Source organism: Archocentrus centrarchus, chromosome 15, assembly GCF_007364275.1.
Source record: "Archocentrus centrarchus isolate MPI-CPG fArcCen1 chromosome 15, fArcCen1, whole genome shotgun sequence".
NCBI lineage: Eukaryota > Metazoa > Chordata > Actinopteri > Cichliformes > Cichlidae > Archocentrus > Archocentrus centrarchus.
The window spans coordinates 21,758,918-21,785,779 of NC_044360.1; the positions used below are offsets into that span (position 1 = coordinate 21,758,918).

General features: G+C 40.8%; 3 protein-coding genes across 4 annotated transcripts in view; 1 reads left to right on the forward strand and 2 right to left on the reverse strand.

Annotated features, from left to right (window-relative positions):
• Positions 1-1,111: 1,111 nt before the first annotated feature.
• On the forward strand, positions 1,112-9,083 carry LOC115793168 (prosaposin-like). Of its 2 annotated transcripts, XM_030748013.1 has the most exons (15): positions 1,112-1,268; positions 3,988-4,121; positions 4,291-4,365; positions 4,485-4,610; positions 5,265-5,474; positions 5,574-5,717; positions 5,798-5,854; positions 6,179-6,184; positions 6,706-6,870; positions 6,984-7,076; positions 7,211-7,394; positions 7,667-7,830; positions 7,916-7,996; positions 8,176-8,283; positions 8,369-9,083. In XM_030748013.1, exons 1-15 carry the CDS (start codon positions 1,235-1,237, stop codon positions 8,402-8,404), a joined length of 1,617 nt encoding a protein of 538 aa, XP_030603873.1. In that variant the 5' UTR covers positions 1,112-1,234; the 3' UTR covers positions 8,405-9,083. The 2 variants fall into 2 exon arrangements, with proteins under 2 accessions (XP_030603873.1, XP_030603874.1); XM_030748014.1 differs by lacking the exon at positions 6,179-6,184.
• Positions 9,084-9,885: 802 nt separating this feature from the next.
• Positions 9,886-15,647, reverse strand: LOC115793227 (equilibrative nucleoside transporter 3-like). The gene is made up of 7 exons (XM_030748111.1): positions 15,393-15,647; positions 14,401-14,478; positions 13,907-14,313; positions 13,199-13,281; positions 12,045-12,271; positions 11,314-11,476; positions 9,886-10,988 (listed from the first exon to the last, which is right to left on the reverse strand). Exons 3-7 carry the CDS (start codon positions 14,234-14,236, stop codon positions 10,373-10,375), a joined length of 1,419 nt encoding a protein of 472 aa, XP_030603971.1. The 5' UTR covers positions 14,237-14,313; positions 14,401-14,478; positions 15,393-15,647; the 3' UTR covers positions 9,886-10,372.
• A 3,444-nt stretch (positions 15,648-19,091) lies between these two features.
• The window catches only part of LOC115793447 (netrin receptor UNC5B-b), a 51,186-nt gene continuing 43,415 nt past the window's right edge, over positions 19,092-26,862 (reverse strand). The window contains exons 10-17 of the mRNA XM_030748446.1: positions 26,410-26,778; positions 26,198-26,285; positions 25,659-25,833; positions 25,330-25,569; positions 24,159-24,308; positions 22,718-22,882; positions 22,417-22,595; positions 19,092-21,899 (exon numbers count right to left, since the gene is read on the reverse strand). Of these exons, the coding sequence (XP_030604306.1) occupies positions 21,734-21,899; positions 22,417-22,595; positions 22,718-22,882; positions 24,159-24,308; positions 25,330-25,569; positions 25,659-25,833; positions 26,198-26,285; positions 26,410-26,778 (1,532 nt within the window). The 3' untranslated portion in view covers positions 19,092-21,733. The remainder of the gene's footprint in view (positions 21,900-22,416; positions 22,596-22,717; positions 22,883-24,158; positions 24,309-25,329; positions 25,570-25,658; positions 25,834-26,197; positions 26,286-26,409; positions 26,779-26,862) is intronic.

The window sequence follows — 26,862 nt, forward strand, 5'->3', positions numbered from 1 at the left end:
TTAAGGATTATTTTAAGGATTATTACTATTATTTTCTTCAATGCCATGTACCAACACAGTGCAGAACAGCTACTTAAACTCCACTCTTACAGAGATTGATTATCTCACTGCATACGACCGTGGATACTGTGGCTCCTCTGAAAAAGAAAGCCTCAAATCAGAAGTGCTTGACTCCCTGGTATAAAGCAGATAACCTGTAAGTTATAGAGGAAATGGCAACTCATTAATTTAGAAGATATTCATTTGGCAAAGCTAGAACATCTTACTATTCATCACTAATTGAAGAAATTAAGAACAATCCCAGGTTTCTTTTTCAGCACTGTGGCCAGACTGACAAAGAATCAGAGCTCTGCTGATCCAGGTTCTCCTTTAACCTTAACTTTTATGACTGACCTCCTTATGGCCTCTGACAGTGGCCTCATCTCTGTGCTTGTCCTGCTTGACCTCAGTGCAGCGTTCAATATTGTTGACCATCTATGTAACTCGATGTTTGTCTTTGACAAGCAAGTGTTATTTTCTTACTCTTTTTTTATTGTAAAACAATAGAAAATGTCAATTATTCCTCTCAAACTTTGCTTTTGTGGATTTTAGAATGATTTTTGACCCTAAATACATAAATTATACACATTTTTTTAATTGAATAGTTTTACCAGTTTTATAGGCAATTTTTGAAGCAAAAACAGCTGAAATAGTTAAAACCTAAATAAAAACCACTAGTAACTGGCATTATATGGGAAAATTATACATATGTTTATAACATGTAATATGTTATGAATATATAAAACAAAATATTAGGATCAAAATTATATTTTCTTAGTTTGTTTATATGTAGAGAACTAGGAAGACATAGTTTGAACCCGAAGACAAAAGAAAAGTGGAAATTTGTGTTATGTTGTGTAGTGTTATGGAGTCCATAGTTCTGTTTACATTATGGATGCTTCCCTTAGGCAGTTTACTTAGCAGGAGTAACTTACATTTTCTTTGGTAAATGGGAAATGGACTAGTTCTTATACTTTGCTAAGTTATCTGTATAGACACAACACACATCTCTTGAGTTAGGTGGGTTTTTTTATGCTTGAATGATTCATAGGTCTGAGAGTCACATGTTGATCAGCTGACAGAGCCATCATAAAGGCACCAACACCCCAGCGGTCTGCATTGCGGTGCTCACACTCCTCCAGTCGAGCGTTCCCGGCTACAGCACAAACAAACCGACCGGAGAAACAGCGCAGTCATGCTGCTCCTAACGCTACTTTTCGTGTCTTCAGGTAGTATCAACACAAGCGGAAAAATAGTGATGTGATTTTATTTGCACTGTAAGTGACCTGATTTGGGCAGCTCAGTCCATAACAGAGCTTTTTGGTTGTGTAACTTAGTGCGTTTCAATATCAATAGGTAGCTTTAAAAAAATGCCGGTGTACTTGTTTATCAATGTATTTTAATACATAAAAATAACACGGGCGTTTGTCTTCTTTAGAATAATTTGCTACAAGTTTTATAGATATAACTAAGCGGTGTCAAGTGACTCTTTGACCTCGTGTCTTTGAGCTTTAAAAGCGATGTTTTTGGCCCGCTGGCCTCAGCTGCTAACAATAGCCTTTCAGCTAACGCGAACTAGCTAACTCAGCTAACCAATGCTACAACAACAGATGCCCTAAATAAGCGTTTATGTATCTGGATATGAAGGAACACCACAATGAAAACATGAGCAGTCAGGTAACCAATGTAGACGCCTGTTTACCAGGTTATGTACAGTATCTGCTGCTTTGTTGACTCCTGCTAATGATTAAGAGGAAGTTGTTGAACCGCTAAGTAGCAGCTTTCGTTTCACCTTTTTTTTTTTTTTTTGCGGCTCCCCTTAAAACAGTGTTGACTTTGAAACTTTTTTGGTTTTTGTTCCTCTCGGGATTTTCGAATTGTAACTACATTTGCTTTGCACTTTGAGTAGCTTTGATCATTGTTTCCTTTGCTATCGCTGACGCAGTTTTATAGGAATACAACCATTTATTTCTCCGAGCATAACCTGCAAACAACTAGGCCATTTATGCGGTTATACCTTACTAAGTTGGTCTTGTGCCATTTGGACTGTGGATCTGAAATGACTCATTTGCTTACTACTTATCAGATCAGAATCTGGGCTTTGTTGCAGCCCAGTAGCAGGATTGTTTCATTCTTTGCATTGTGTATTTACTGCATGGCTTCACATTGATTTCTAGGTGGAAAGTAACACCTTTGCACTTCCACATTCTTGCTTGGGCATTCCTATTCCCACATGGCCCAAGTTTTGTGCTCAGTCACATTGTTTAACATGTGCGGCGTACTGATACTGGGTTGTTTGGATAAAAGTGTGTCACCACCAGCTTCACTGAAACAGATTTATACTGCAGTTTACATGCTGATATTGCACAATCCAGTCTGAAATCCTATCTAAAGCCACTTGTGTTTTGCTGTGTCATGTGATCCTGATCACCCACCTCAAGTGTGTTTTGTAATAAAGTTTGTCAGCTATAGCTATATAATTATGTTGACTTCTTAAGACCCCCCCCCCCCCCCCCCCCGCCCTGCCCTTAAGTTTTTCTTGCCATTGATGATTACGTAGACTCCATAAAACGTCTAACATGTAGTTTCTGCTATTGTCTGGTGACCTGGTAGCTGTAGCTGACTGTCTGCTTGAGAACAGCTTGTTTTGTGCAACTGCTCATGTGACCCTGCCTACACTGTAACCGGTGATTGAAGGCTTGTTGTTGCAGCCTGGCCTGCATTGCTAACTCTTGGCTGTTATCACTCAAGGCCTCTCGCTGGTCTTGAAATCCAATCGTCAGTGACTGTAAGCTTACTTATATTCTCGTAAATATTCCAAAATGTAGTTTTCTGATGTGCAGAAAATCTGGATCATCATTTCATAGCTATTAACCGGGAAAGCAGGAAACACTGCTGCATGCAGACAACTAGGTACTTTCCCACATCATTTTTTCACTTCAATAAGAATGAAGAACTGTAAATGGCTTTTTTTTTTTTTTTTTTTTTTTTTTTTTTGCATTGCTCTATGCACACAGCCACCAATTCCTACTTCTGCAATTGACATACATCAGTGAATTATTAAATTCCCCTGGTACTGTCTGCTGGGTTTTCATGGTTTGTTAATGAGAAATCATACCAGATGCAGAGACATAAGGTTTTTTTTTTTTTTTTTTTTTTTTTTTCCTCTTGAGTCATCAACTTTGACTAGCTATAGCAGAGTACCCAATTTAAACTTCAAGTGAGGCGAGACAAAGGTACCATTTTATAAAATTAAATCTTAGTTGAACCCCCAAAATAAAAATTTCAGTACATTTTTTTTTCAGTCATTGGCCCTTGTAGCTCGTGTGTGTAAGTGTAAGTAAAACAGTTGACCTTTTGTCTTCCTACTTTAGTTGTTTATAATTAAACCAGCAGGGCAGTGTCATATTGAAAGCAAACTGTCAATTGAGGAAGCTGGCCTTCAATTTCCTTTTTGTGGCATGAAATTGTTCTCGATAAACTCATACTCTTTTTGTGCTGTACGGGCCTAATAGACCAGTTTAGCCAGCTTAAAACATAGTTGAGGTCACATGGGAAGGAAGAACATCTAAAAAATATATTTGTGGCCAGTGATTTGCCTGTCTGGGAATGTTTTTTTTTTTTTTTTTTTTGTGTGTGTCATGAAGCTGCTCTGATCTAATGCCTGAGTTTGACTTCTGCAGCGAATCTTTGTGGGGGTTACGATGTAACCTGTGTAAGTGGGTGATGCCACTGCCAGCCGGTGGTCATGTCCCTGTGTTTTGTGGTCCCAGGATAGCAATAAATAAAAATCCTGGAATTTTAACTCCTGGGTCCCCACTTTCTGTTTTCTTGTCTTTTTGTTTTTATTTTCAAAGGGGTCTGCAGTTATGACTTACCTAGTGTGTAGCTTTAATGTAAAAGTATAAATCCTGTCAAAGGAATGAATTCTGACTTCTGTCTTCACAGCTGTGGCAACTCCTCTGCTGGGCACTGAGCAGTGTGCTCGTGGCCCCCCCTACTGGTGTAAAAATGTGAAAACGGCATCTCTGTGTGGAGCTGTGACTCACTGCCAGCAGAACGTGTGGAGCAAGCCCGAAATGGTGAGCGACTTGTATAGATTTTAACGTTAATACTTTTTCTGCATATTCCAAAAACTGTTCTGTTCAGTTTTTCTGCTTTGAAATGTGTAGTTGGGTAAACATGAATGGAATTATTTGCTTTTGGAGTTTTCTGTGCTTAGAAAACTTTTAACCAATTCTCTGGTTTTAGAAATCTGTGCCATGTGATCTGTGTAAAGAGGTTCTAACTGTGGTTGGGCAAATACTGAAGGAGAATGCAACTGAGGTAAGACTTTAAAAAAAATAAATAAATAAAATAAATCTGATAATTGAGTTTCCTGCAACCACACCAGGATTTGAAGAGTATATTGGAAGATTGGAATGTGCATATTTCTGTGATTGCAGGCTGAGATCCTTGGGTACTTGGAGAAGGCCTGCCAGCTCCTTCCTGATCAAGGTTTGAGTGCAGAGTGCAAAGAGATTGTGGATGACTACTACCCCATCCTCATCGGAATCATCAAGGGAGAACTGGTGAGTTCCTTGAATCTTGTTTGTGCAAGTTTTCATTTTAAATCTAAGTGTAGCCTACAGTTGGATATCCAGAGTTTTAACAATTAGCCAGAATAGCATTAATTATCGAAAGTTTGCCTTCCAGTTGTGCTGTCACATGATTGACATTTCAAACCACACTGCTTTCAAATTGAATCCCTAGTGTGGCTTGTCAGTTTATCATTCTGCTTGAAGACTGTTAAGTAAAGACCCCATCTGCTGCTACTTTTTTTTTTTTTTTTTTCTCTTTCCCTAAAGGAAAACCGAAGTGGCTGTGTGAGCAAAGTGCACCCAGCTGAAAAAGGGCTATTGATGGGGAAGCGAGTTTTAAGTCAAAATGGGAACAGAGTAATCATTGTGTAATCCTAAACCCATGACTAGGAGCATTTTGGCATAGTTGTCTCTCTTAACTCACACCTGCCACAGCATCCTTTAGGGAGGGGGGTGGTCCACTTAGTATTTACCATACCTGCTTGTTTGCACAGGTAATGCAGACTTTAAAACATGATGTACTTAGATAATTTCACTTCTCTTTTACAGCTAATACAGGAAGCTTTTTAAAAAACATGGCCATTTGATCAAAGGGGATTTAAAATGGAAATGCATTGGAAGTAGCTTGTACTTGTGTTTTATTAGGAGAATCCTGCTGTGGTGTGTGGAGCTATGGGACTCTGTCAGTCTCAGCAGGCGGCCCTGGCTAAGGTTCAGAAGCAGCTCTTGTCCAATGAAATACCTCAAGTTGACCTTTCCCAGCAAGCACTTCCCTTCCTCCTCAATGTGCCTGGGCTCCTTTATCCTCAGGAGAGCCCTGAGCAGGAGGCCCCCAAGCAAGAGTCTCCAAAGCAGGTACTGTTGAACTCCCCTTTAGACCCACATAAACAGCTCCACCTCCAACAGTTGAGTAATGCCTTCATTTGACACTGACTCTGGCCTGTTACCTTGTAGGACAGTGATACCGTATGCCAGGACTGCATCAAGCTGCTGACTGATGCTCAAGCAGAAGCCAAAGCCAACTCTTCATTTATCGACTCTCTCATTGAGAATATCGAGAAGCAGTGCGACCTGTTGGGGCCAGGCTTGGCTGCCCAGGTAAATGTCTACGTGTGGATTCCTTCATGCTCCCCAGGAGGAAAAAATACTTTATCATAACTGTATTTCTCTCATTGCAGTGTAAGCAGTATGTTAGCCAATATGGTACCCTTGTTGTGCAGCAGCTCATGTCCATGGTGAGTCTTCTGGTCCCTCTTCATGAGACGCATTACTGATGTAAAGAGAATTTAAGAAAACCTTTTGTTTGACATTTTAAGCCATGTTCTGCCTTGAATGGTCATTTCATTATAGTACTTAGTGAAACCTAGTGCAGCAAGACATTTGGTGTTACAGCACCACCCAGCCCGCTGACTTGAGCTTATTTATGTTCACGTTTTCTTTTAAAATTTTATCTTTTTACTTTGTTTCGCCTGTGTTCCCTTTTTATTCCTTTTCTCCTCTCCATTCATGTCTTTTTGCTCTGTTTTCTCCTACTCTGGGTTTTGTATGCTGCTCCCCAGGAACAGGTAGGTCATTCTGTGTTCAGCCTGTAGCCTTTTAACCCTTAGCTGTTGAGACATGTGCGAATGGTGGTCTAATTATACTACTTCTGAACACTAAGCTCGTTTGGTTAATGATCTGACACTTTGGTGCCTTTTGGTGTTTGAACACTACAAAGTAGGGCCACATTAAGAGCATGCTCTAAGGCTCAAGCATGCATGCAGTTTACTTGGTTCTTGTGAGAAGAGCTTCAGTTATGTGGAGTTTACAGAATTAAGTCAACTATGAGATGCACCAGTCTTTCTTAGTTGAGCTTGCTGCATCAGAAATGAGTTTTTGTCACTGTGGGTGTGTTGCAGTGTTGTGTACTGGCAAGAGAAAGATGCAGTAAATCCTTTTGCATAAAAATTTCTGCCTATTGCATGGGTGGCAATGTGAAATTTTTATGCTAATGGCATGAAATGTGGCAAGGTTTTATTATATTTGAAGTAATTTAATGTCCTTTTTTGGTTTTGATTCCCAAGTAATTATCTGCTTCCTTTCTCAGCAACCCAAAGAAATCTGTACCTTTGTTGGCTTCTGTACTGAGACGATGAAGGCCATTCCCATGCTGACACTTCAGGCTGCCAAGACTGTGTCCACTTCTAAAGTTTTCCCTGCTGCCAAGCTTTTCCCTGCCACCAAGGTGGACAGTGCTACTGAAAAGTCCAAGGTAAATCCTGTGGGACAGTCATAAGTGCTGAACCTTGATGTGTATTTGATCTTCATAGCTATTTAAAAAAGTGGTTGTATTGCACATGCTAATGATGTGTACCCTGTGTGCAGCCCATGGTTCGTGTCCGTGATTCCCCAACGTGTGCCATCTGTGAGTTTGTGATGAAACAGTTGGACAGTATGCTGGAGGATCATGCTACAGAGGTAGAATGCACAAGACTGGATATGTCTAATATGATCTTAAAAATAAGCTACAAACTGCTGCCAACATTATGTTGGTGTAGTTAGCTCTGGTGTCCAGCTAGCTTTTTTTTTTTTTTTTTTTTTGTCTTGTGCAGGAGGAGATTATTCAATCTGTGGAGAAGGTGTGCTCCATCCTGCCTTCCTCTTTGAGTGCCCAGTGCAAGGATCTGATTGAGACATATGGTCAGGCTATCATTGATCTGCTGGTGCAGCAGGCTGACCCCAAAACAGTCTGCACAGTGTTGGGACTTTGCAATGGTCAAGATCGTGCATATGTTGGTAAGTTCTCACTCTTCAAAGCACATTTGATGCAGATGTACATTGTTCTTTAACTGGTTTCAGGTGTTGTGCAAAGCAATGAAGGGATGTCAAAAGAACCAGGTCACATGAAATGTCTGTAAGGAACTTGGACAGTCAGCTATATGATGTGAATAGAGCCGTACTCTTCCAAGTTACAGAACACAATTATTTTAGTGGCTTTTTAAAAATTATCCCAGAACAAAATTGTACTGTTAAACATGTTGGATAATAACTCCAGAAACTGTTTACAGTTGCCCTCGACAAGCCCCACTTTAAGGCTGGCGGCTACTGTGAGGTGTGTAAAATGGCCGTCAACTACATCGATGGTATCCTGGAGAAGAACGCTACAGAGGCTGAGATTGAGGAGGCTGTGAGAAAAGTGTGCAACTTCCTGCCTGACTCTTACAAGACACAGGTGAGCAGCTGCATTAAATCCTTCTGTAACTCTTACCTGTCGTCCTGTGACAGCATCACATTTTAACCACTGTTTCTGTCAACAGTGTGACCAGCTGGTTGAACAGTATGAGCCAATTCTCATCCAGCTGCTGCTCGAGATGCTCGACCCAGACTTTGTGTGCATGGTAAAGGGATTATACATTTCCAAATAACAGGACAAGTTAGCTTTGAAGTTATGTTTAACTTCCTGATTGTAATAGGAATGTTTTATACTCCTTCAAATATTACAGCTTACATTGACTGCCACAGTGTAGACATTTTTAGTCATCAGCAATAAATTGGTGTGTGTGTGTGTGTGTCTCAGAAATTGGGAGCCTGCCCTGAAGCAGGACGCAGACTGCTGGGAACAGAGCAGTGCAGCTGGGGACCTGCATTCTGGTGCAAGAACATGGAGACGGCGAAACAGTGCAACGTAAGTAGTTGTGACAAATATGATTAAACAGACACGTGGGTGCCCCCCCTTCCATCTCTATAACCCACTTGTTTCTGTCTTTCAGGCTGTGGCTCACTGCCAGCGTCATGTGTGGGTATAGAGGAGGACCCTCACAAACTGACCTGTAGGGAATTTGACAAAAATATTCGTGCTGCTTCCCACTGTTAATTTTCATGTTTAAATTAACTTTGATATTCTGAATGATGTTATGGTGGAAAGGGACTGGTGTTTGCTTTTTTTTTTTTTTTTTGCTCCTGCAACCCCCCTTTAAGTGGGGAAGGGAAGAGTGATGTCCCACAACTGCTTCACTGTCAGGCTTTTTCATGTTTGCATCATTTGAGTTGAACTTGCCGATTCTTCTTCCTGGGAGCGAAAGAACCAAAAAAGGTTTTAACTTCATATTTTGGATGTTGGCTATAACTGGCTTTTTTTTTTTTTTTTTTCTCCTCTAATGGGTCTGTAGACCAACCAAAAGCTAGATTTGCTTTCTTCTCAGTGGTGGTACTCTTTGCAAACACAGATTCAGTGTATTAATGACCTGCATTACTTTGTAGCAGTGTGTCTGTAAATGTGAAACAGTGAATCTGTCTGAAATGTTTCTATTTTGTAGAGAATTTTTTATTAGCTGACACTGGAAGTTAGTGTAATTTGAGTTCATTTTCAACTGTTTGTAAACTGGTGTGCTTCTAATGAAGAAAAACCATCTCTGATTTAATGTCTGCTTGAAACCTTGGGCCAATTGTCTAAACTTTTTAACAATTAAACTTATTCCCAATCTACTGTTTTGTTTTTCTTTTATTTATTTTTTTTTTATATATACCCATCAAAAGACTGATGTATTGTGACCACCCGTCCGGGCAGCATCCATTGAAGTGTCCACCCAGTAACTGCTCAGCCTACACTTACCAAGCTTCATGGTTAGATGGCGTAAGACCAGTACAAGGTTGGGATTGTATCTGGGGTCACTGGGGAGTATATGGCTAAATCTTTTTTTTTTCATATCTAAGGGTGTTTGAAGAAGGATTTTGATGAAATCATGCATAATTATTCTCCATCTCAAGACATTATGCAGAGATCAACTCTTGGAGGTCAAGATCACACATGTGACAACCAGGTTAATGCAGTGTACATGTGTATTTTTACCTCATCAGGTGGTGCATCTTGTATTAAAGGAACTAACTTAAAACTTTAGGTGCAGTAAACTGTGTAACAATTTTTGGTATACAAATTGGAATAAATATTTGATTCTAAGAATTCATTTGCTTTTTTTTTTATCATTTTCACTACTTATTTAAAAGCTGCCTCAGATGGTTAATGTAAGCGTGAACATTTTAAGTGGCAAAATAAGTGTTCACATTAAGAAAAAGCTGTACACTGCAGTACATTCTTAAGGCTGGTGGCTAACATGAGGTGTAAAATGACTCATTCACATTGACTGAAGAACCTACAGGAGCTCAGACTGAGGCTGTGAGGACAGTATGCAACTTCCTAACACTGTGGTGTACTACTACTACTAAAAACTAGTGCAGGTGGAAAATAAACCAATCCTCACACCAAATGGCTACCGGTTTAGTTGTACATCAATACAGCCAATAGTAATGTAGTACAGCAGTACTTTCAGAAGTAAAACAGACCGCAGCATGTAGATTGAGATCTTTTTTTTTAAACAATTTATCAAGACAGATCAAAATGAGGTTTACAGCAGGCAGAAAGAATTGGACCCCATGTTCAATATCCTTTAACCATGTTTTTCAACTGTATCCATTACCATCTACATTTATATATTTTTATCTAAATAACAAAATCCTTTGCAAAACAGTGTACTCCAAAATTGTCATGTTAAAAATTTGTGCACAGGGTACAAGGTTTTTTTTTTTTTTTTAAAACCAGGTGTTTCTTAAACCCAGCAGAGATTCTAAGTGCAGCTTCATCAGTGTGAACGTATTAATGCGAGGTATAAAGATATTGAGGCATGTTGGTCAAGTGAAAAAGAGACGCTTGGTGCAGCTGACAGTCCTGATTCTCATGAGCACCAGATTTACCCTGGAACATCACCTGGTTATTGTGATCAGATATAGTGCACGAGAAGCACAGAGAATGCAGATCCAACAGTCAGTCCCAGAGTGAGAAAGAATGACATGACCACTCCTGTGGCCTCTGCCAGCTCTCGATGTACCACCTTTGGGCCATAGATCATTGGCAGTGTGCCTAAGTAGCCATTAGAGAGACCTAGCAGGCAGTTAAAGAGCACCGGATACGCATCATGTGCAAAGACCACTGTATGGAGGTGGTCTCTTGGCTGGTAATTACAGAACATGAGGAGTGGTACCATAACGGAGCGACACAGCACCAGTGCAGGCAGGACTTTACTGGTGGGACCAGGCACCTGCAGCCAGGCTGTGGCCATCCTGCCACATAAATCTGCTACATTATAAAGGAGGAAACAGCTAAGAGGCACGAAGTAAGTGGTCGTCCAGGGGCTGCCGCTGTCCTTGTGAACAGACTGTATTCCTGAGGACACTGCAGGGAACACCATGATGGAGATAGAAAAGACGTATAAGACACTCAGTCCAAGCAACCAAATCTTCTTAAGGATGGGCTGCAGCGGTGGAATTGTGCTTCCAGCACCTCCACCTTCGCTCATCTCAGCGGGACTACTGGATGTTGCTGCCACCATGTAGTGTCTAGAGAGAAGAGATGGTGTATTGGAACAGGTTTATTATTAGAGTGTTTTAATGGCTTTTTTCATTTGAATACAATTAATCAATTTGTTTAATGCAGTAAATTAAATATAGAAAGTTGCAAAGCTAAAACACACGCAGGTTAGTTTAAAAAATGTCTTACAATTGTTTTGAGTTTATTTAAACTCACCTTTTGTAGGATTTGTACACTGATACAACCAGGTGAAAGTACAAACAATGATATAAACTAGTCAAGGGAACATTTGTACATTAAAATTCACATTTGGTTGGTAGTGTATGGAAACCAGAATGTCTGGCAGCTACTGACCTTGAATATTCCAGTTTGGGCAACAGCAAATATGTGATGATGCAAATCAGAATGAAAACATCTGCTGTGAGGAAATAGGCCAGAGCGCTGTCGGTCACATCTTTAGCAATAGCTAGGTCCGCTATTGAGGCTAGTGCGCTCAGAGTACCTCCCATTGCCTGGCCTGAGGCAAAAAAGGACCTTGGTTTAAGTACTGTGCAGTCAGAAAACGTCTCAGCATAGTCGCCTCTTAAATATTTTTTTGCCTTTATTAGAAAGTACACTGAAAAGAAATGAGATAGAGAGGCAGTGACATCCAACAAAGGTCCCCTAGACTTATAAATGTTATGACTATGGGCAGCATCCCAACCTCTCGCCTTACTAGGATGCCCAATAAATTCAGCCATTTTAGAGATTATTATACTGGTTGGCTTTTCCTCTGTGCACTGGGGGGAATAAAATGCAGTTATGAGCAGTACATGAAATGGCTTAAATATTCTTTTTCCACTATAACACTGAGGTTAAGGAAATGCAGCCAATTTGTCTTTAGGACATTACAAATCTTAAAAAAAAAAAAAAAAGTTAATCCAAATATATGCCATAAGGTGCTCCCAAAAATGGGACCACCTTTACTGATATACTGTGACATAAGAAGTAACAATAAAAGACAACAATTGAAGACATTAGAACATGTATTTGTAAGCAGGTACTGTACAAAACACACTAATGTCTTGACTTAAATAAGATCTCACCTGATATGAGGGCCTGAGAGATCCTCATGGGAAAGTGCCCACTGATCCCGAAAACACTTCCATAGAAGATGTTGGAGGCTCCGCTGACCACCGCCACACTGACCAGTGTGCCGATGAAAAACCCCACCCTGTATTCTGACACGTCCACCTTCACCAGCACCGTGGTCACCACAAACACCAACAGGATCACAAACAGCGATGACAAGATTCGCACTACTGCAGACAACCTGTGCACACATATGTAACTGAATTAGGCTGGAGTTCTAGTAACTTATTTGAGTTTACAGTAGTACACACGGAGGCCAAATGAGCTTTTACACTGTGCTTCATAATCATTACAAGTTTATGTGGAGGAGAAGGCATCAGAGTTGGAAGTAAATGAAAAACAGGAATTGAATAAAGAAAGGCAACTTCACTTGACCAGATTTCATCCACAATTTCCAGTATTGTTAAAAGGCCCCAACAACAACAACAACACATCTATCAGATCTATCCTCAAGGCTCCCATGGAGAAACACACAGGTCAGGTGACCCATCTCCCTGAGAAAATGAGCTGAGCTGTTTTGGCTGGCGACATGAGAGGCTTATCCAGAGGAGTTAAAGTCACATGAATTCTCATTTGACTGTTCACATTGAGGCTGCATTTATTGCTTTTGTTGTGTTGTTAAAACAAGTTACAAACTGTTACACATGCACACAATCCTGTCTAATGTGAGACAGCTTTTATTGTATATTTCTTAAATTACACTGCACATTCCCTTCCCAGACCTGTATTGTAAATTGTGTATTGTATATTGTGTATTGTATATTGTATAGCAGTTAAGTTAAATTATAGGACACTGTATAATACTAGAGAGACACCATCTACCGGAACCAAATTCCTTGTGTGTGTAAACATACTTGGCCAAAATAAACCTGATTCTGATTCTTTAATTATCCACAGCTGAACAACAACCAGAGAGAGAGAGTGAAGAGACACGCTGCATTAAATGTTCCAAGATAAATTAGATCATTGCTGCCTTGTCCTTTAAGATCCTAGATTGGACAAGTGTGACACTGTACCATACAATTATCCAGAGACCTAGCAGCAAGGTTGCACTGTGAAACCTGGGAAACATTCAGAGGACTGACCTGTGTGTATATGGGGAACCAACCTGTTAACGAGAAGGTAGTTGAGGATCAGACACAACACAGAGGGCACCGTGGAGGCCAAGGACAGATAACTTTCAAAGTACTCCTGTGAACAGAGAAATAAAAGAACATTTTGTTCAGTTTTCACTTGAATGAAAGAGCACAAAGTCATGTACGCATGTGGCATCTGACACCGAAAAAGCAGAACTGAAAGGGGAGGGTGAAATTTAAAAAATAAATCTGTAATATGATTTCCTCCCAATCTAATCAAATGCTCATCTCACAAAAGCAAACACTTATCAAGACTTCACAGCAGTTTGTTTTCCCGTTAATGCATATCTTAACTAGACTCCTGCAGACAGAGTTGCTGCTGGTTGCTTTACTGCCAGCATGAATTCCTACATCCCAGTTCAAAAGGCATAAAGAGGCTGAGCAACTTTCTTTAAGCTTCTTTTATTGGGTGGTTCTTTAAGTCAATTACTCACACTACACAAGCATCACCTTGTGTGAGAAATAAATAAATTCCACACTGTCTGGGAGCAGTTCCACTTGACTGTGTTGCAATTTGGCATTTCTAACACGATTGTTGCACTGCAACAGATTTCAATAAGATGCACAAGACAGTCATATGAACTCAGGATTGTAACAGTTTTAAGTCACAAGCATACAGATGTATTTCTTCCTGTGCACAAACATGCATATCAAACAGTGCAGCTGTATTAAGCACTCACACTGAGGTCTGAGCGTTGCTCCTCATTGCCGCTGTGATGAGTGTTGTTGCTAAGTTTAAAAAGCCAGTAGTGTTTAGCTGTTATGAAGAAGTTCCAGGGCAGCAGGGAGCCAATGCCCATCAGAAAAAAAATGATGTACACCAAATAGTACGAGTCGTCCGGACTGTAACGAACAGCCAAAGGCAGTGGGGAACTCTTGGGAAGAAGTGATGCAGAGGGGCTATGGTCCTCGCTCTCCTCATCATCCTCATCAGATACATCGTGGTTACCAAGTGCATTAGGAACATATGCCGAGTTGAGACTGGGCCGCACAGGGTCTGTACTGTCCATTTCCACAGACAGTGTCCTGGATACTCACAAAGCAAAGGTTGCAGAAGTGAAGAGCACCAAGGCAGGAAATTTTAAAGCTGTGAAGAAAAACAGGAAAATATGAGGGAAAAAAAAAAAAAAAAATCACAGAGACACTGATATTATACTGCTGTTACGAGACTTACTTTTATTAGTGCTTGTCCACAGAGGGGAAAAGACAACCACATCTGCTTGGAGCCCATAGTCTGAAGATGTCACTGTAGCTGATAGAAATCAGTCCAGTGAGTCAGCCACTCTTAAACATTATACATTTCATTCAGTGTTGGAGATAAACTTGCTTTTCCACATCTATTCCATTATAAACATGTAAGAAAAAAGTATCCTGTGTTTGCCATCACTGTATGTTTACCATCAAACACTGAAAATAGAAAATGTCATCCCATTGTGACTTGTTGTGGACTGTCACAGGAGGATAACGTCCTTTTCTAACACTAATAAAGGGCCCTGGTATCAGTGTATGGATGTGAACCCACAGTTAAATGCTCCATCAAGTAGGATAAGTGTTATGATTGTTGGATCACAACACAGGCTTTCAGCAATTTTATATATCGTCCCCACTCTTTCTTCACACTAAAATATCGCATGAAAGTCGCTAAAAATAAGTGGCAATTAAGCAGAACCGCTCATGAGATTAGACCAGAAGGCTGCCTGGAGTGCTCGAACAGGAACAGAAAAACAGATTCTCGCCAGCATGACTTTTGCACGTAAAAATAGGTCATTAAAGGCGACTGACACGAGAGCACAAAGCTGACTTTGCATCTTAAATCATGATGTGCGCCGCTGATGAGGAACAAGTTTTCACGTGACGCTTACCGACGAAAAAACAAGAGTAGCGCAAACTACAGTATAAAGAGAGCCGCTTCTTTCAGCAAATATATCCCGCTAGCAGCTGTTTTAACTGCTCCCAGTGTTCGCTGTAAAGTTATTCAGCTCTTTTGTTGGCGCTCTTCATTTTCAGGGTCTTTAATGGCGAAAAGATGTCTTTTAATCTCTTATTTGTTACCGTAAACACTCACACATAACCTAACACAAGCGTCTAGCTAAGTGGGAAAACAGAGCCGTGAAGACAACAAACTCAAGACAACGACTCAAAGCCTTGAAAACAGGATAAACGTACCCCAGTCGCTGTGGACTCCTGCGTTGTTGCTTCTGCCTTTTCTTGAGGTGTAATGCACTGCCTCAAAACCCCACAATTAACAGCAACTTGGTTTCTGGTCAGCTGACAAACTCTTCCTTCTTCAGCCTGTGAGCCACTAGAGCTAACGACAACAACACCACTTCCGGTACCAATACTTCAATTTTAAAGCCGGAAATATCAAAACAATCCAAGGCTGGTTCAAAACATGTACGTTTACAAACTGGCAACATAAAATTACGCTTAAGTGTATGAAACTCGTAGCAGGGCAAAAATATGTTTGAAAATTATTTCTAAAATCTGATATCCGGACGCAAAAAACGGAAGTCTTGGCGCGTTTCCGCTGCAGTCTTTTAAATTAAAAGCGCGGATTTAGGTGATAATATATTATATGAACGGCTAATTGTAGAGCAAAAATATGTCTATGGCTGATTTAAAACAAAACGTGACCAAAGGAGTCTTTATAAATACTTAGATTTTAAATATGCATACTATTATGAAACCTATAATAATGAGAAATTTTAAGATTTAAAATAAAAATGTATATCTGAGCAAAACACTTCACATGTGTGTGCTCTGTACATGGATTTAGATCTAACAATTGTGTTTGGTTTCTGAGATATGTAGAATATAGCCATGGTGAACGAATAATGTAGTGTAATAATAATTTTGTGCCATATATATGATCAAACTAACAAATTATGATGTAATATAATTTGTCGTTATCAGTTGTAAAGTCATCTTTCCTTGCTGGCATAAAGTTGTTGCTATATACTGTTGACTCCATATATTTAAAAGTAATGACAAGTGTTTGTTAACAGGAAAGCAGTTGCAGACTTGTCTCAATATTGTTAATAGGAGCCGTGTTAAATACTGTGCCTTTGTGCAAATATCACATTTCTTAATCCAGTAAAATAAATAAATAAATAAATACAGATACAGCCTGATTCATTAGCCTGTATTTACCAGGAGATGGCACTGTAGAACAACATATCCAGCAACTGTAACACCTGCAAGAAGAAAAACACAGGGAAATAGGAGCATGGATTTATTGCAAACTGCAAACATACACGGGAATACAGTATATAAGGTAAAAGTAGAGACTGTACAATTCTAACGTGCCTGAAAGTTAATATTTGGCATTCATCCATTTAGGGGTCATGGGAGCCTCACACACCTATGGGCAATTTTAGAATGACCAATTAACCTAACCACAATAACTGCATGTCTTTGGACTGTGGGAGGAAGCTGGAGTACCTGGAGAGAACCCACACAGGGAGAACATGTAAAATTCACACAGATAGGCCCTGGCCAGAAAGTGGCTTCAAACCCAGGACCGTCTTGCCATGAGGCAACAGTGCTAACCACAATGCCAAAGTTCTGCTCCAATATTTGGTATGACCACAGCTTGAACTCTCTGAGCCATCTTTCTTGTCATTTCTTTACATAGTCTCAGGAATAGTTCTCCAGGCTTCTTGGAGGACATTCAAAGCTCTTCTTGGGATGTTGGCTCCCTTTTGTTCCGTTCTCTGTCAAGATGATCCCACACTGCTTCAATAATGTTGAGGTCTGGACTCTGGAGAGGCCAGTCCATAACTGATAGTGTTCGATTGTGTATTTTTCCATCCAGGTATGCTTTTACTGTATTGACAGTATGTATGGGATCGTTGCCGTGCTACAAAATGAAGCTGTTACCAATCAGATACTTTCCAGACGGTATTGCATGGTGGATCTGAAAATTTTGACAAGATCTTCAACACCAGTGGTTGAAATGCAGCCTGAAACCATGACAGAGCCCGTGTTTTACAGATGGCTGTAGACACTCCCTGCTGTATTTCTCTCCTGACCTCCTCCTTACAATGATCTGAGCCAAAAATTTCAAATATGGATTCATCTCTACACAAGTCCTGTTGCCACTGAATTTTAGTCCAGTTCTTATGTAAGCCTTTTCTCTCTGTTTCCCTTCCTTACGGATGGCTTCTTGACAGCCACCCTTCCAACTGAGACCATTTCTGATGAGCTGAAGGGCCAGAGGCATCTCTCAGGTCCTGTGTCAGTTCTGTGCTGAATTTTTTTTCATATTTCTTAAGGATATGACTTTTGGTTACTATTCATTTGCTGCAGATAGATTTTTAGGCTTGTCACTTCTTTTGTCCTTCACTTGTCCAGTTTCCTCAAACTATTTAAGGACACACTGTACACCATGCTGAGATATGCAAAGTTTTTGGATGATAGCTCTTTGGGAATCACCTGGTTGGTGCAAAAATACAATTTTATGCCTGTCAAATTGTGTTATCTTTGGTATTTTTCACAGATTCAACAAAAGAAATGGGAAGAAGTGATTTTTTTTTTGTGATAGGCTGCTAGTAACAAAGTGCCTAAAGATACAATTTAAAATTGGTTCTCTGCTAAGTTGTTATGTGCAGACACAACACTGGTTCATCCCTTGAGTTAGGTGCCTTTTGTATGCTTGAATGATTCATAGGTCAGTGTTAATTGGCTCAATAAACTAAAAAGTATTCCTATGAAAATGTTCAGGTACAAGGACTAAACTGAAAATAAATGAAAAATCAGCCAGTGTAATTCAGTTATATAGTGCTCAAGGCCACTCTGCACAGTACTGCAGAGCCCAATTTGATCTTTAGTGGCCTGAATATTTTGAAACTAACCCTTAAACACTCACTGAAGTCTAAAAATATTAACTTTCCATACAGTTCAACTCATGTGTGGCAGTGCTGGCATCACCACACCAGGAATAGCAGTGTATTTTATTGGAAAAAATGAATTATTAATGACATCACAGTGGGCTAGATTGGAACCATTGACAGGCTAGTTCTGGCTGCATGTTTCACACCAGTGCCTTAGATACTCTTCATATGGTCACATATTTATTTAAAATGCTCTACAATTACTCTTATCACACAACAAAGATGGAGGAAATTTGTTTAGAAAATGCGTTATGTTCTCCTTTTCTTGTCTTTCTTTATTTTTTAAAATAAAACCCCCCTAAAACAGCCCGTGTAGGGCTGAATGGAGACAGCTTTTACACCATCATTTTAAACATTATAGAAGATTCAGTTACCTCACACACTGCAAGGTGGCATATCAGCCACCAATGAAACAGGTGCAAAGTGCTTTCCACCGTACAGCAATGCATACTTGCTAGACATGACTCACCATGATATTTTTCTTGATGTGAGAGCCTCATCTGATAAATTCCCACTCATCTCCCAGTCATGAAAAAGAAAAGAAAAACTTGAGGATAGACTCCTCAATCTAAACACCCAAGCCAGTCTTTAAAGGCCACTATCAGTACCTCTAAGACAACGTTAATGTGAAGACCAAATGGCCCGCCAGTTAAAAGCTTTCAAAGCTAAATGGACCTAAAGGGAATTTTCCAATGAAGTGTGAGGTAAAGAGGGACGGGCTGAGCAGCTCTGCATTTTCTGCGAAAATGGGGTATAATTGGCAAAACCACAGATGCCATTTAACAGTAATTCTGTGCTCTGTACTAAGCTCTGAAGACGCTTGCAATTAGCACTATGGATTTATTATGTGATATGCCAGGGCACTGTTTAGTATTGCAACAGCAGGGTTTAATGCAATAAAGACCAAAGCACATAAACACAGTTGTTAAACTAAGAAATATAATTTATTGCATAAAAATTATATTTAGTTACAGGTAAGAAGGCTAGACATTTATTTACAATTAGTACTTTACAGAGATGAAATCATGTCACTGAATCCATTTAGGTTTTTTTGTTTGTTTTATTTTTTTTTTTGTAAAAATGTCCATCTTCTTGAACAAAGGGTGTTTTTCTCTCTCTTTGATGGGAGCAAGTTTGAATCGAGTACAACTCCAGCATTAATTATCCAGAGATATGGCCAAAGATCCAGCAGACACTCAAAAATCTGGACAAATAAACACCGTAGCCTACAGCTAGTCAGTCTCTGTAACAAGACTTGAGGAAAGAAAAAAAAAAAAAAAGTCCTGCAGTGTTCAGGGATCCAAAGTACTGAACAGGTTGTGTCCAGGTATTTCTTCAGGGCAAAGACCCGCAGGGCACGAGGTCACAATGTCAGTCACTGTGCCACTTTGTTTTCCCACGTGTGCTTTTTCTTTTTGTTTTTTAGGTAGCAGCTTTCTTGGTCAGCGATCCAATTGTTCTCCGGATGGAGAATTCCCACACAGACTAGCATCACCGAAAAGTGTTAAAACTACTCTAAAACCAGTCTAGGATACAAAATCAAAACCCTGTCAATGTCCTGATCTGAAAAAATAGAATTACTCTTCCAGGAAACAAAAGAAGTCAAAATGCTTCACTTTTCTTATGTACTTGCATAGCACTTACAGAGAGAAATGACAGATCTTAAGAATGTGCACATACTGTACGTGCACACCCACCTGCCCACACACATCCACTTGCTCACTCACACACACACACAGATACATATGCGCGCACACTCGCTTCATTCACACAAAACAGTGACATGACTCACTGCTGAGGAGGAGGGATACTGCCTGTGTTTTGGTTCTTGTGGTTGTTTAAGATATGAACACTTTTTTTTTTTTTTTTTTTTGCTTAGAGGGATATAAAAACTCAATAAGACAGAACTTATGCAAAGATAATGTTACAGACGAAAGCATTTAAATTCTCGCCTAACGAAAAACTGACAGAACAAAAGTGACGATGCAAACAGATTGAGGACCCTGACCACAAAGCAGGCAGCTTAGTAAAAGAATTGAGAGAAGGGAGACATAATGAGTCACAGGGCGATGTATGGACATACGCACACATAGATAAGTGGCGAACAGAGAACAGATTGCAATATAATTACGTTAGTGTTGAGGTAAGTTTTATGGTCCCTTGATGCCCACTTGATTCAAAGCAAGGCTATTCTATCCTACAATCATCTGTGATCTCGGGAAATGGCCTTCAATTACAGCAAAGCCTCCAAATTACAGCGTGCAGCAAATTCATCAGGACATTTGACCCCCCCCCCCCAATCATGTCTTACAGAATATATTTTACATTTTTGAATCGATGCACAAGATTAAAAAAAAATAACATAAACATAATTTTGTTATTCACAAGAGAGACAGCCACACTGTGTACCTAACTCGCCAATTTTGGTGTGCTCTACTAGGATCAAAAAAGTAATACACAGCAGATCAGTAGCCTAAACAAGCACAGATGTTAAGACAGGTCCTATATGATCATAACACCAGTGACAGCGAAAGAAAGACAAACAGAAAACAAAGAATCCACAAATATGGACAATAAATTAAAGAGCGTTCCCCAAAGGAAACTTTTTAAGGGATGACCGGAAAGCTCTCCTGCAGTTTATTCTCGAAAGATTGAAGTGTTGCGGAGCGAAAGAGGAATGCAAGGAGAGATGAAAGAGAAACACCCCTGTGAGTCGGAATGATATGCCAAGGCTTTGAGGCGTTTGTTGGTACAGTATAAAGAGTCAGTCTAGTTATTCGCCAATTCTGAAGCAAACTTCAAAAATTCACACTTCTGCTGCACAGGAGAGGCAGCTTTTTTTTTTTTCCGCCCAAAGATTCAAACCTCGAGGGTTCGATCGTTACACGATTTGTCATCAGTCGAAGCAGTTAGACGAGAAATCCTAGCCTGTCTGCTTTAGAGCCGATTAATGACTGCTCTGCCCGTGTGTGTGTGTGTGTGTATGTGTGTGTGTGTTAGCCCGTGAAGTTGCAGGCAGGTTGGTGCTGCCTGTCCTTCAGCGCACACACCGGGTGACAATGGAGAAACAAAAAGCCTCTGCCATGAGGTGATGTTAAATCATGCACTTTCATGCGGCTACTGAAACACGGGTAATCCCACGTTAGCGTTTGTGGCGTTGTGCGTGCTTTAGCGTGTTGAATACATGAATATTTTTGTTTTGTCCCAAAGCACTCATACTTATACACAAGCGTAAAATCATTTTCAGTATTCAAAGGCAGTCAACACCATGTTTGACAGATGACTTTACAGCCAGTTTACGTCTTGGTACCCTCAGATTGGTTTTACATCCTGCAGATGCAACATTGCTTTGGAGGACTCAAGCCGAATCAGGTTAGCAGGCGGATGGCACGCATGGGAATATGTTATGGTGGCCATGTAGCTACAGTAGCTGATCATTTCAGGGCCGGTGAAAAGGGAAATGAGGCAGAGGTAATAAAGTTTATGTGAAGCAACCAAAATGCTCTGTGGGTTTGTGATTTGCGCCAGCGTGTGTGCATATTCATAGGCAGGTATTTTCATTACGGTGGTGGTGAGGAACAAAATGTCTTGCTCGCTCTCTTGTTTCTTGACCAATCAACAATCCCCATCAGTTGTCATGACAACTAGAACTTCACTTTTGCCCATCTCTTCCAGTGCGGTCGCCAGAGAGACCAAGTCTGCGTCACCTTGGTGACATGCCTCCCATAGGTCCAGCAGAACACCTGTGGGGCTGGGCTTTGTGGCAAAGTAGTTCAAATACCTGAATGGAGGAAAGAAGGAGCAAGTTGTGAGAAGAAAATGGAGAGAACAAAAATAATGCTTCATCACTGATTATCTTTTTTTTTTTTTCCATTACTGGATGTTGCAAATCCTGGAGGAAAAACCTCTGACAGTCCAATACTGATGCCCGGTTAAGCATCATATTTCAGAGGCAGGATTAGATAATTAGCAAGATGGATTTTTGTAACATTATATAACATGCATGACTGAATCATATTTTTTAACTTAATATTCAAGTCCAGCTTTTGAGATTCTAATCAGTATGAGCAGATATAACATGACTTCGCACAGTCTTTCTGTCTACATTTAATTCACTTAAAACCCAATTCTGAACAGGACTCTGAGCCCTCTTTAAATCATAGCCCCAGACATCTCAGATCAGACAGTGATGAATTCTGCAGTTCCTACAGTCAAATGGTAATGCAGAATTAACAATGCACTTTGCAACTAAGGTGGAACATGCGCTTTAATGCCTAAACATTCGAGGTAAATCTGACCTGTCAAAACCCAGACTGCGAGCCAGTAGTCTCCAGTCACACCCTCGAGCGCTGGGCGCATCCAAACTGGCACAGATCTTCTGGCGGATGGAGCCAGGCAAGCGAAAGGCATAAGGTCCCACTTGAGAGGAGGGTAGGCACGTGCCTCCTGAGGGGAGGGGTGAGTGCGGAGGTAAAGTCTGGAAGAACAGAGAAGTTGAGAAGCACTGAACCCAACCTTTGCACTGATTGGCGTAACTGTGTAGCTGCATTGCAGCGTTATCTGTGTGTGCACAAGGATTTTCTCAGACGTCACCGTTACCTCTTGGATGTCAGTGTGCAGCTGAAATATCTGTCCCTCCCCTTCCACCTGCCGGACACAGATCTTACAGGTGAGCTGCGACACAGCCAGGCTGCCTCTCTCCAGGCTGAAGGTGCAATGCAGGGGTCGCTGACTGCCGCTCCAAATGTGATAAAACGGTATCTCCTGTCACACACAGAAAAGTGGTAAAGAGGAAAGCCTGGAAAAAGGCTCTCTACACTGTGATTAAAGCAGCCTCTTCCTGAGCAGCACAATCTGGGATGATCTAGAATGCAGTTTCCATTAAAGGTCTGTGCAGTATGCTTTATTTTGATAGTGGGTGTTTCCACCAACTGGGCCTCTGTGCGTTGGAGGATAATTTATTTCTAAATCACACTGTTCATAAATTAGAACCACTATCAGATTTTCTGTTTATTCAGAAACGGCCCAGACTGCAATCTTACTGCCAAGAGAATGCAGGAGAGAGTTTGAGTGTTTACAGCAGTCAAGCATGGTATAACATTTGTACTCTCTGAGAAAACAGCCTTCTTATTGAAGCAAAAATGTGGCTTTTCCAGATTATTGCTTTTGCTCATGTAGTACTGCTCATTATGACAAATTAAAGGAAAAGCTTGAACCCATGAGTGCTACAGTGAGTTGATCCGGTGGTTTAGTTAAGCTGTGGGAGGTGTTTTTCTGGTATAATTGGGCCACTGCACATCAGTACCAAGTTGTTGTGAGTGATCACCTTTATCCAGTTATGAAACATTTCTGTCCTGATAGGTGTGGTCGGTCTCAGGATGACACTGCTCCCGTCCTTATGGCATGAGAGCTCACTGAATTTGTTGATGAGCATAAAAGCGATTTGAATAAAAGCCGTGGCCGTCACTATCATCAGAGCTCAATCCAAATGAATATCTATGGGAGATTTTGGAGTGAAGTTTTAGACAGTTCTCTCCACCACCATGATGAAAGCCCTAAATGAGGGAATATATTTTTAAAGAACGCTGTTTAATCACTTCAGTAGAGTGCCAGAGACTTTTACAGCCAGCGCTCGGTTGCCCTGCAATTTAAAAAGACACCTTAATTTGTCACTGGTCTGTATCTGTACTTCGACTTTTAAGCTTCAGTGCTGTGTTCTCTTCTATTCATGTACTGCGAGACTGGACCGATGGAGGAATCGAGTTATTTCAGAAAGAATATGGGTGCAGCGGTGGTGCTTTACACTTAAAAATCATCATTGTGAAATATTACTAACAGTTTACGTCTGTGACGTCAAAAACCTAAATGCTGCAGATAAGCAATGTAATGACTGAAGTGCATCATCTTCCTACCGATACTGATAAGATTATTTTTATATGCGGTGAATATCAGTGGTACTTCAGTACATATAATATACAGTGCCTATTATGTAGAACATGCAGTATATTCTACAACAAATCTGTCTGCTGCATTATGTCACCTGGTACTTGGCCAGAAGTTTGCTTCTCCAGTAAGTGTGGGGAATGTCGTGGATGGACAGGCGCAGATTGTGGTAGCTATCTTTGAAGAGCAGCGGCTTGGGATCTTCCAGCAAAACTCCACCCAAACTCCTCTCCAAATCCAGCACCTCCTGCACAGAAAGACAGACGACAGGCTTAGGAATATATTTATTTGATTTTATTATGGGCTTATCCCTTCACATTGCAAGAGTATGCTTTCGAAAAAAATGCCTAATTAAAATGTGTTGTGTGTTCTCTAAGCCGATGTGTCCAAATGGAAACGGTCTGAGCTAACAGTTTAGAAGCTGCTTGAACTTTAGCAGCCAGAAATCATGTAATGGGATGCCAGTATACTGCACACAGTGTGCTCATGTTTACTATCCTGGCTGGTCTGTGAGCACTTTATACAAAAGGGACTGAGAAAGGAAAAATGTTTTTCCACTGAATCGAGCGCTCGCTTTGTGTTTGGTATAGTTTTTGTATTTTGCTCTACTATTTTGAGCCTTTGTTTCTTGAGGGACAGGAAAACTCAATGTATTGCACCAAATTTAATTTGGAGAAATGAGATGGATCTGCAGAGTTGAAAGGGGATAGTACTCCTCTATTGCCCAGAACCACTATGGAAATAAGTTATATTAACTTTTAATGTTCTTATTCTGTGACATACTTCAATATAATACACGTTGTCTGTGTTATTTTCTATTTATATTTCATTTAATTTTATTTCCCGCAATGCTTTTTGGCTGTGCACATCCAGGTCTTATGCAGGATCTTTTGTGTTCTGTTTTTTTTTTTGCTTTGCAACTCCTCAGACACATTATTCTTCAGTTTTTAATGACATAATAAAAGCAGATTTTTTTTTTTTTTTTTTTTTTTTAAGTTTGCACACCTTTGGGAGTACTACTGTATATATGTGTGGGTGCCAGGTTTTGATAAGGAAGTTGAAAGTGTGGAATAAAGATAAAGTTAATATCGCTGGACAAATTAATTTTGGCGCATTTTTTAAGATATATGAAAATAGAAAACAGCAACTAAAACAGAAGAACACAGATAAGCAACAAGGCAAACTGATTAAAGTGTACATATGTAGACATTGACATACACCTACATAAATGCATAAAAAAAACAGATATATGAACACACTAGCAGCACCTTGAGTGCATGTGGGGTGTCGTGGATACAGTAGATCCGGAGGCTGTAGTCCAGGGAGAGGCATGGTGCACGGGGGGCAAAGAGAGCCAGCTGCAGCCGCTTGCAGGCAGGCTGTGGAGGGCACGACTGGCCCACAAGGCCATATGTTCCTAGCTGCTCCATGAGAACATGACAGCACTCCTCTTCCAGCTGCAGGTAGCACGGGGACGACAAAGTCTCCTCCCCTACAGTCAGCACCTCCTGAACGTAGATAAAAGATCAGTGTTACTAAAGATAATCTGCCAAAAAGCAGGCATTCATCATTTGATAGCAGTGTGAAGCTGTCTCACCTCCCATGCTCCTTGATGCGTTTGTGTTTTTAGTGTGAGGGTCCAGTCGGGTGTCGGTGTGTCTAGCTGGGCACAGTGGGGCAAAGTAAGGACCACAGGACGATTCAGCAGCATACCGGTTGGACCACAGCTCACCACAGGACTAAGTACGGTCTGACTGCCCTCAGAGGGAAGCCTGTAAATATCACACACATACACAAGCATTTGCAACAAAGCATCATTCATTCATTTATAAAAGAAAATCACAGCTATGTTTGGAGCATGTTAATTTAAATCAAACACGCGGAGCTACCCGCCGTGGCGACCCTTTGTGAATAGGGGAGCAGCTGAAAGCAGCTTCTTCTTCAATTTTAGGGTAAAGACTGGAACACGTTGTTCGTGTTTTTATCCTAAGAAGCAGAAGTTCGTTTGTGTCTCACAGTGGGCGAGTCTCGCAACGGAAAGTTTTCTGATTGAGGTGAGAATGAGGTTTATTTCGCCTTCTATGTGTGAAGCAGATAAGAGAAGTAAAGAAATAAAACAAAAAGAGGAGCACTCACGTTGTTTTGTCCCACTTGTTGATGATGAGGTACATTTCGTAGAACTTGCCCTGGGGGATTGTGCCAGGGGGGACCAGCAAACTCACACCTACGAGAGTGAAGGGGGTCACGACTTGTCTTGTCTTGTGTGTAATCAGCTAAACGTGTCTTGGGTTCGCTCTGGCTACAAAAGAATGAATTCTGTTGTCACTGATGTGTCATCAGCTTTGTACCTGTATTAGGGATGGTAAGGCGTCCTCCTAGATTTCCAAGTGTGGCACTTGTACTCAACCCAGGCTCTCTGGACAGGGTGTGGGTGTGATACTCTCGCTCTCTACCCACAGTACCCACTGACTTTAAGCTGAGGATCTCTCCGTCACCTGAGCTTACATCATTAGGAAGCTCCAGGGAAGAAAGCGTGGAAGAGTTATACACCTTGATTTTGAGGTTGGGTAGGGGGTCCAGCAAGGGAGAGGTGGTCATGGGGATTTTGTGGGGGCTGTCGTTGACCCCTTGTTGGAGGGAGAAGAGTGGCCCACGGAAAGCTCCTGCTGTGGCTGTCAGATCTGGAGGAGCTGAGGGATGCAGAGGGTGGGGGTTATCTGTCGACACGGGAGAAGAGAGGAGCTTATCACTAGAAATGACACAAGCAGGGCTCAGAGAGCTAAAAGTGATGCCAGTGAAAT

Coding starts and splice junctions, on each gene's coding strand:
- LOC115793227 (XM_030748111.1), bottom strand. CDS start 14,236: ATGGACAGTACAGACCCTGTGCGGCCCAGTCTCAACTCGGCATATGTT. Junction 13,282..13,906: donor AGCAACGCTCAGACCTCAGT/GTGAGTGCTTAA, acceptor CTCTGTTCACAG/GAGTACTTTGAAAGTTATCT. Junction 12,272..13,198: donor AACTACCTTCTCGTTAACAG/GTTGGTTCCCCA, acceptor ATGTGTGCACAG/GTTGTCTGCAGTAGTGCGAA.
- LOC115793168 (XM_030748013.1), top strand. CDS start 1,235: ATGCTGCTCCTAACGCTACTTTTCGTGTCTTCAG. Junction 5,475..5,573: donor AGCAAGAGTCTCCAAAGCAG/GTACTGTTGAAC, acceptor GTTACCTTGTAG/GACAGTGATACCGTATGCCA. Junction 6,871..6,983: donor GTGCTACTGAAAAGTCCAAG/GTAAATCCTGTG, acceptor CCCTGTGTGCAG/CCCATGGTTCGTGTCCGTGA.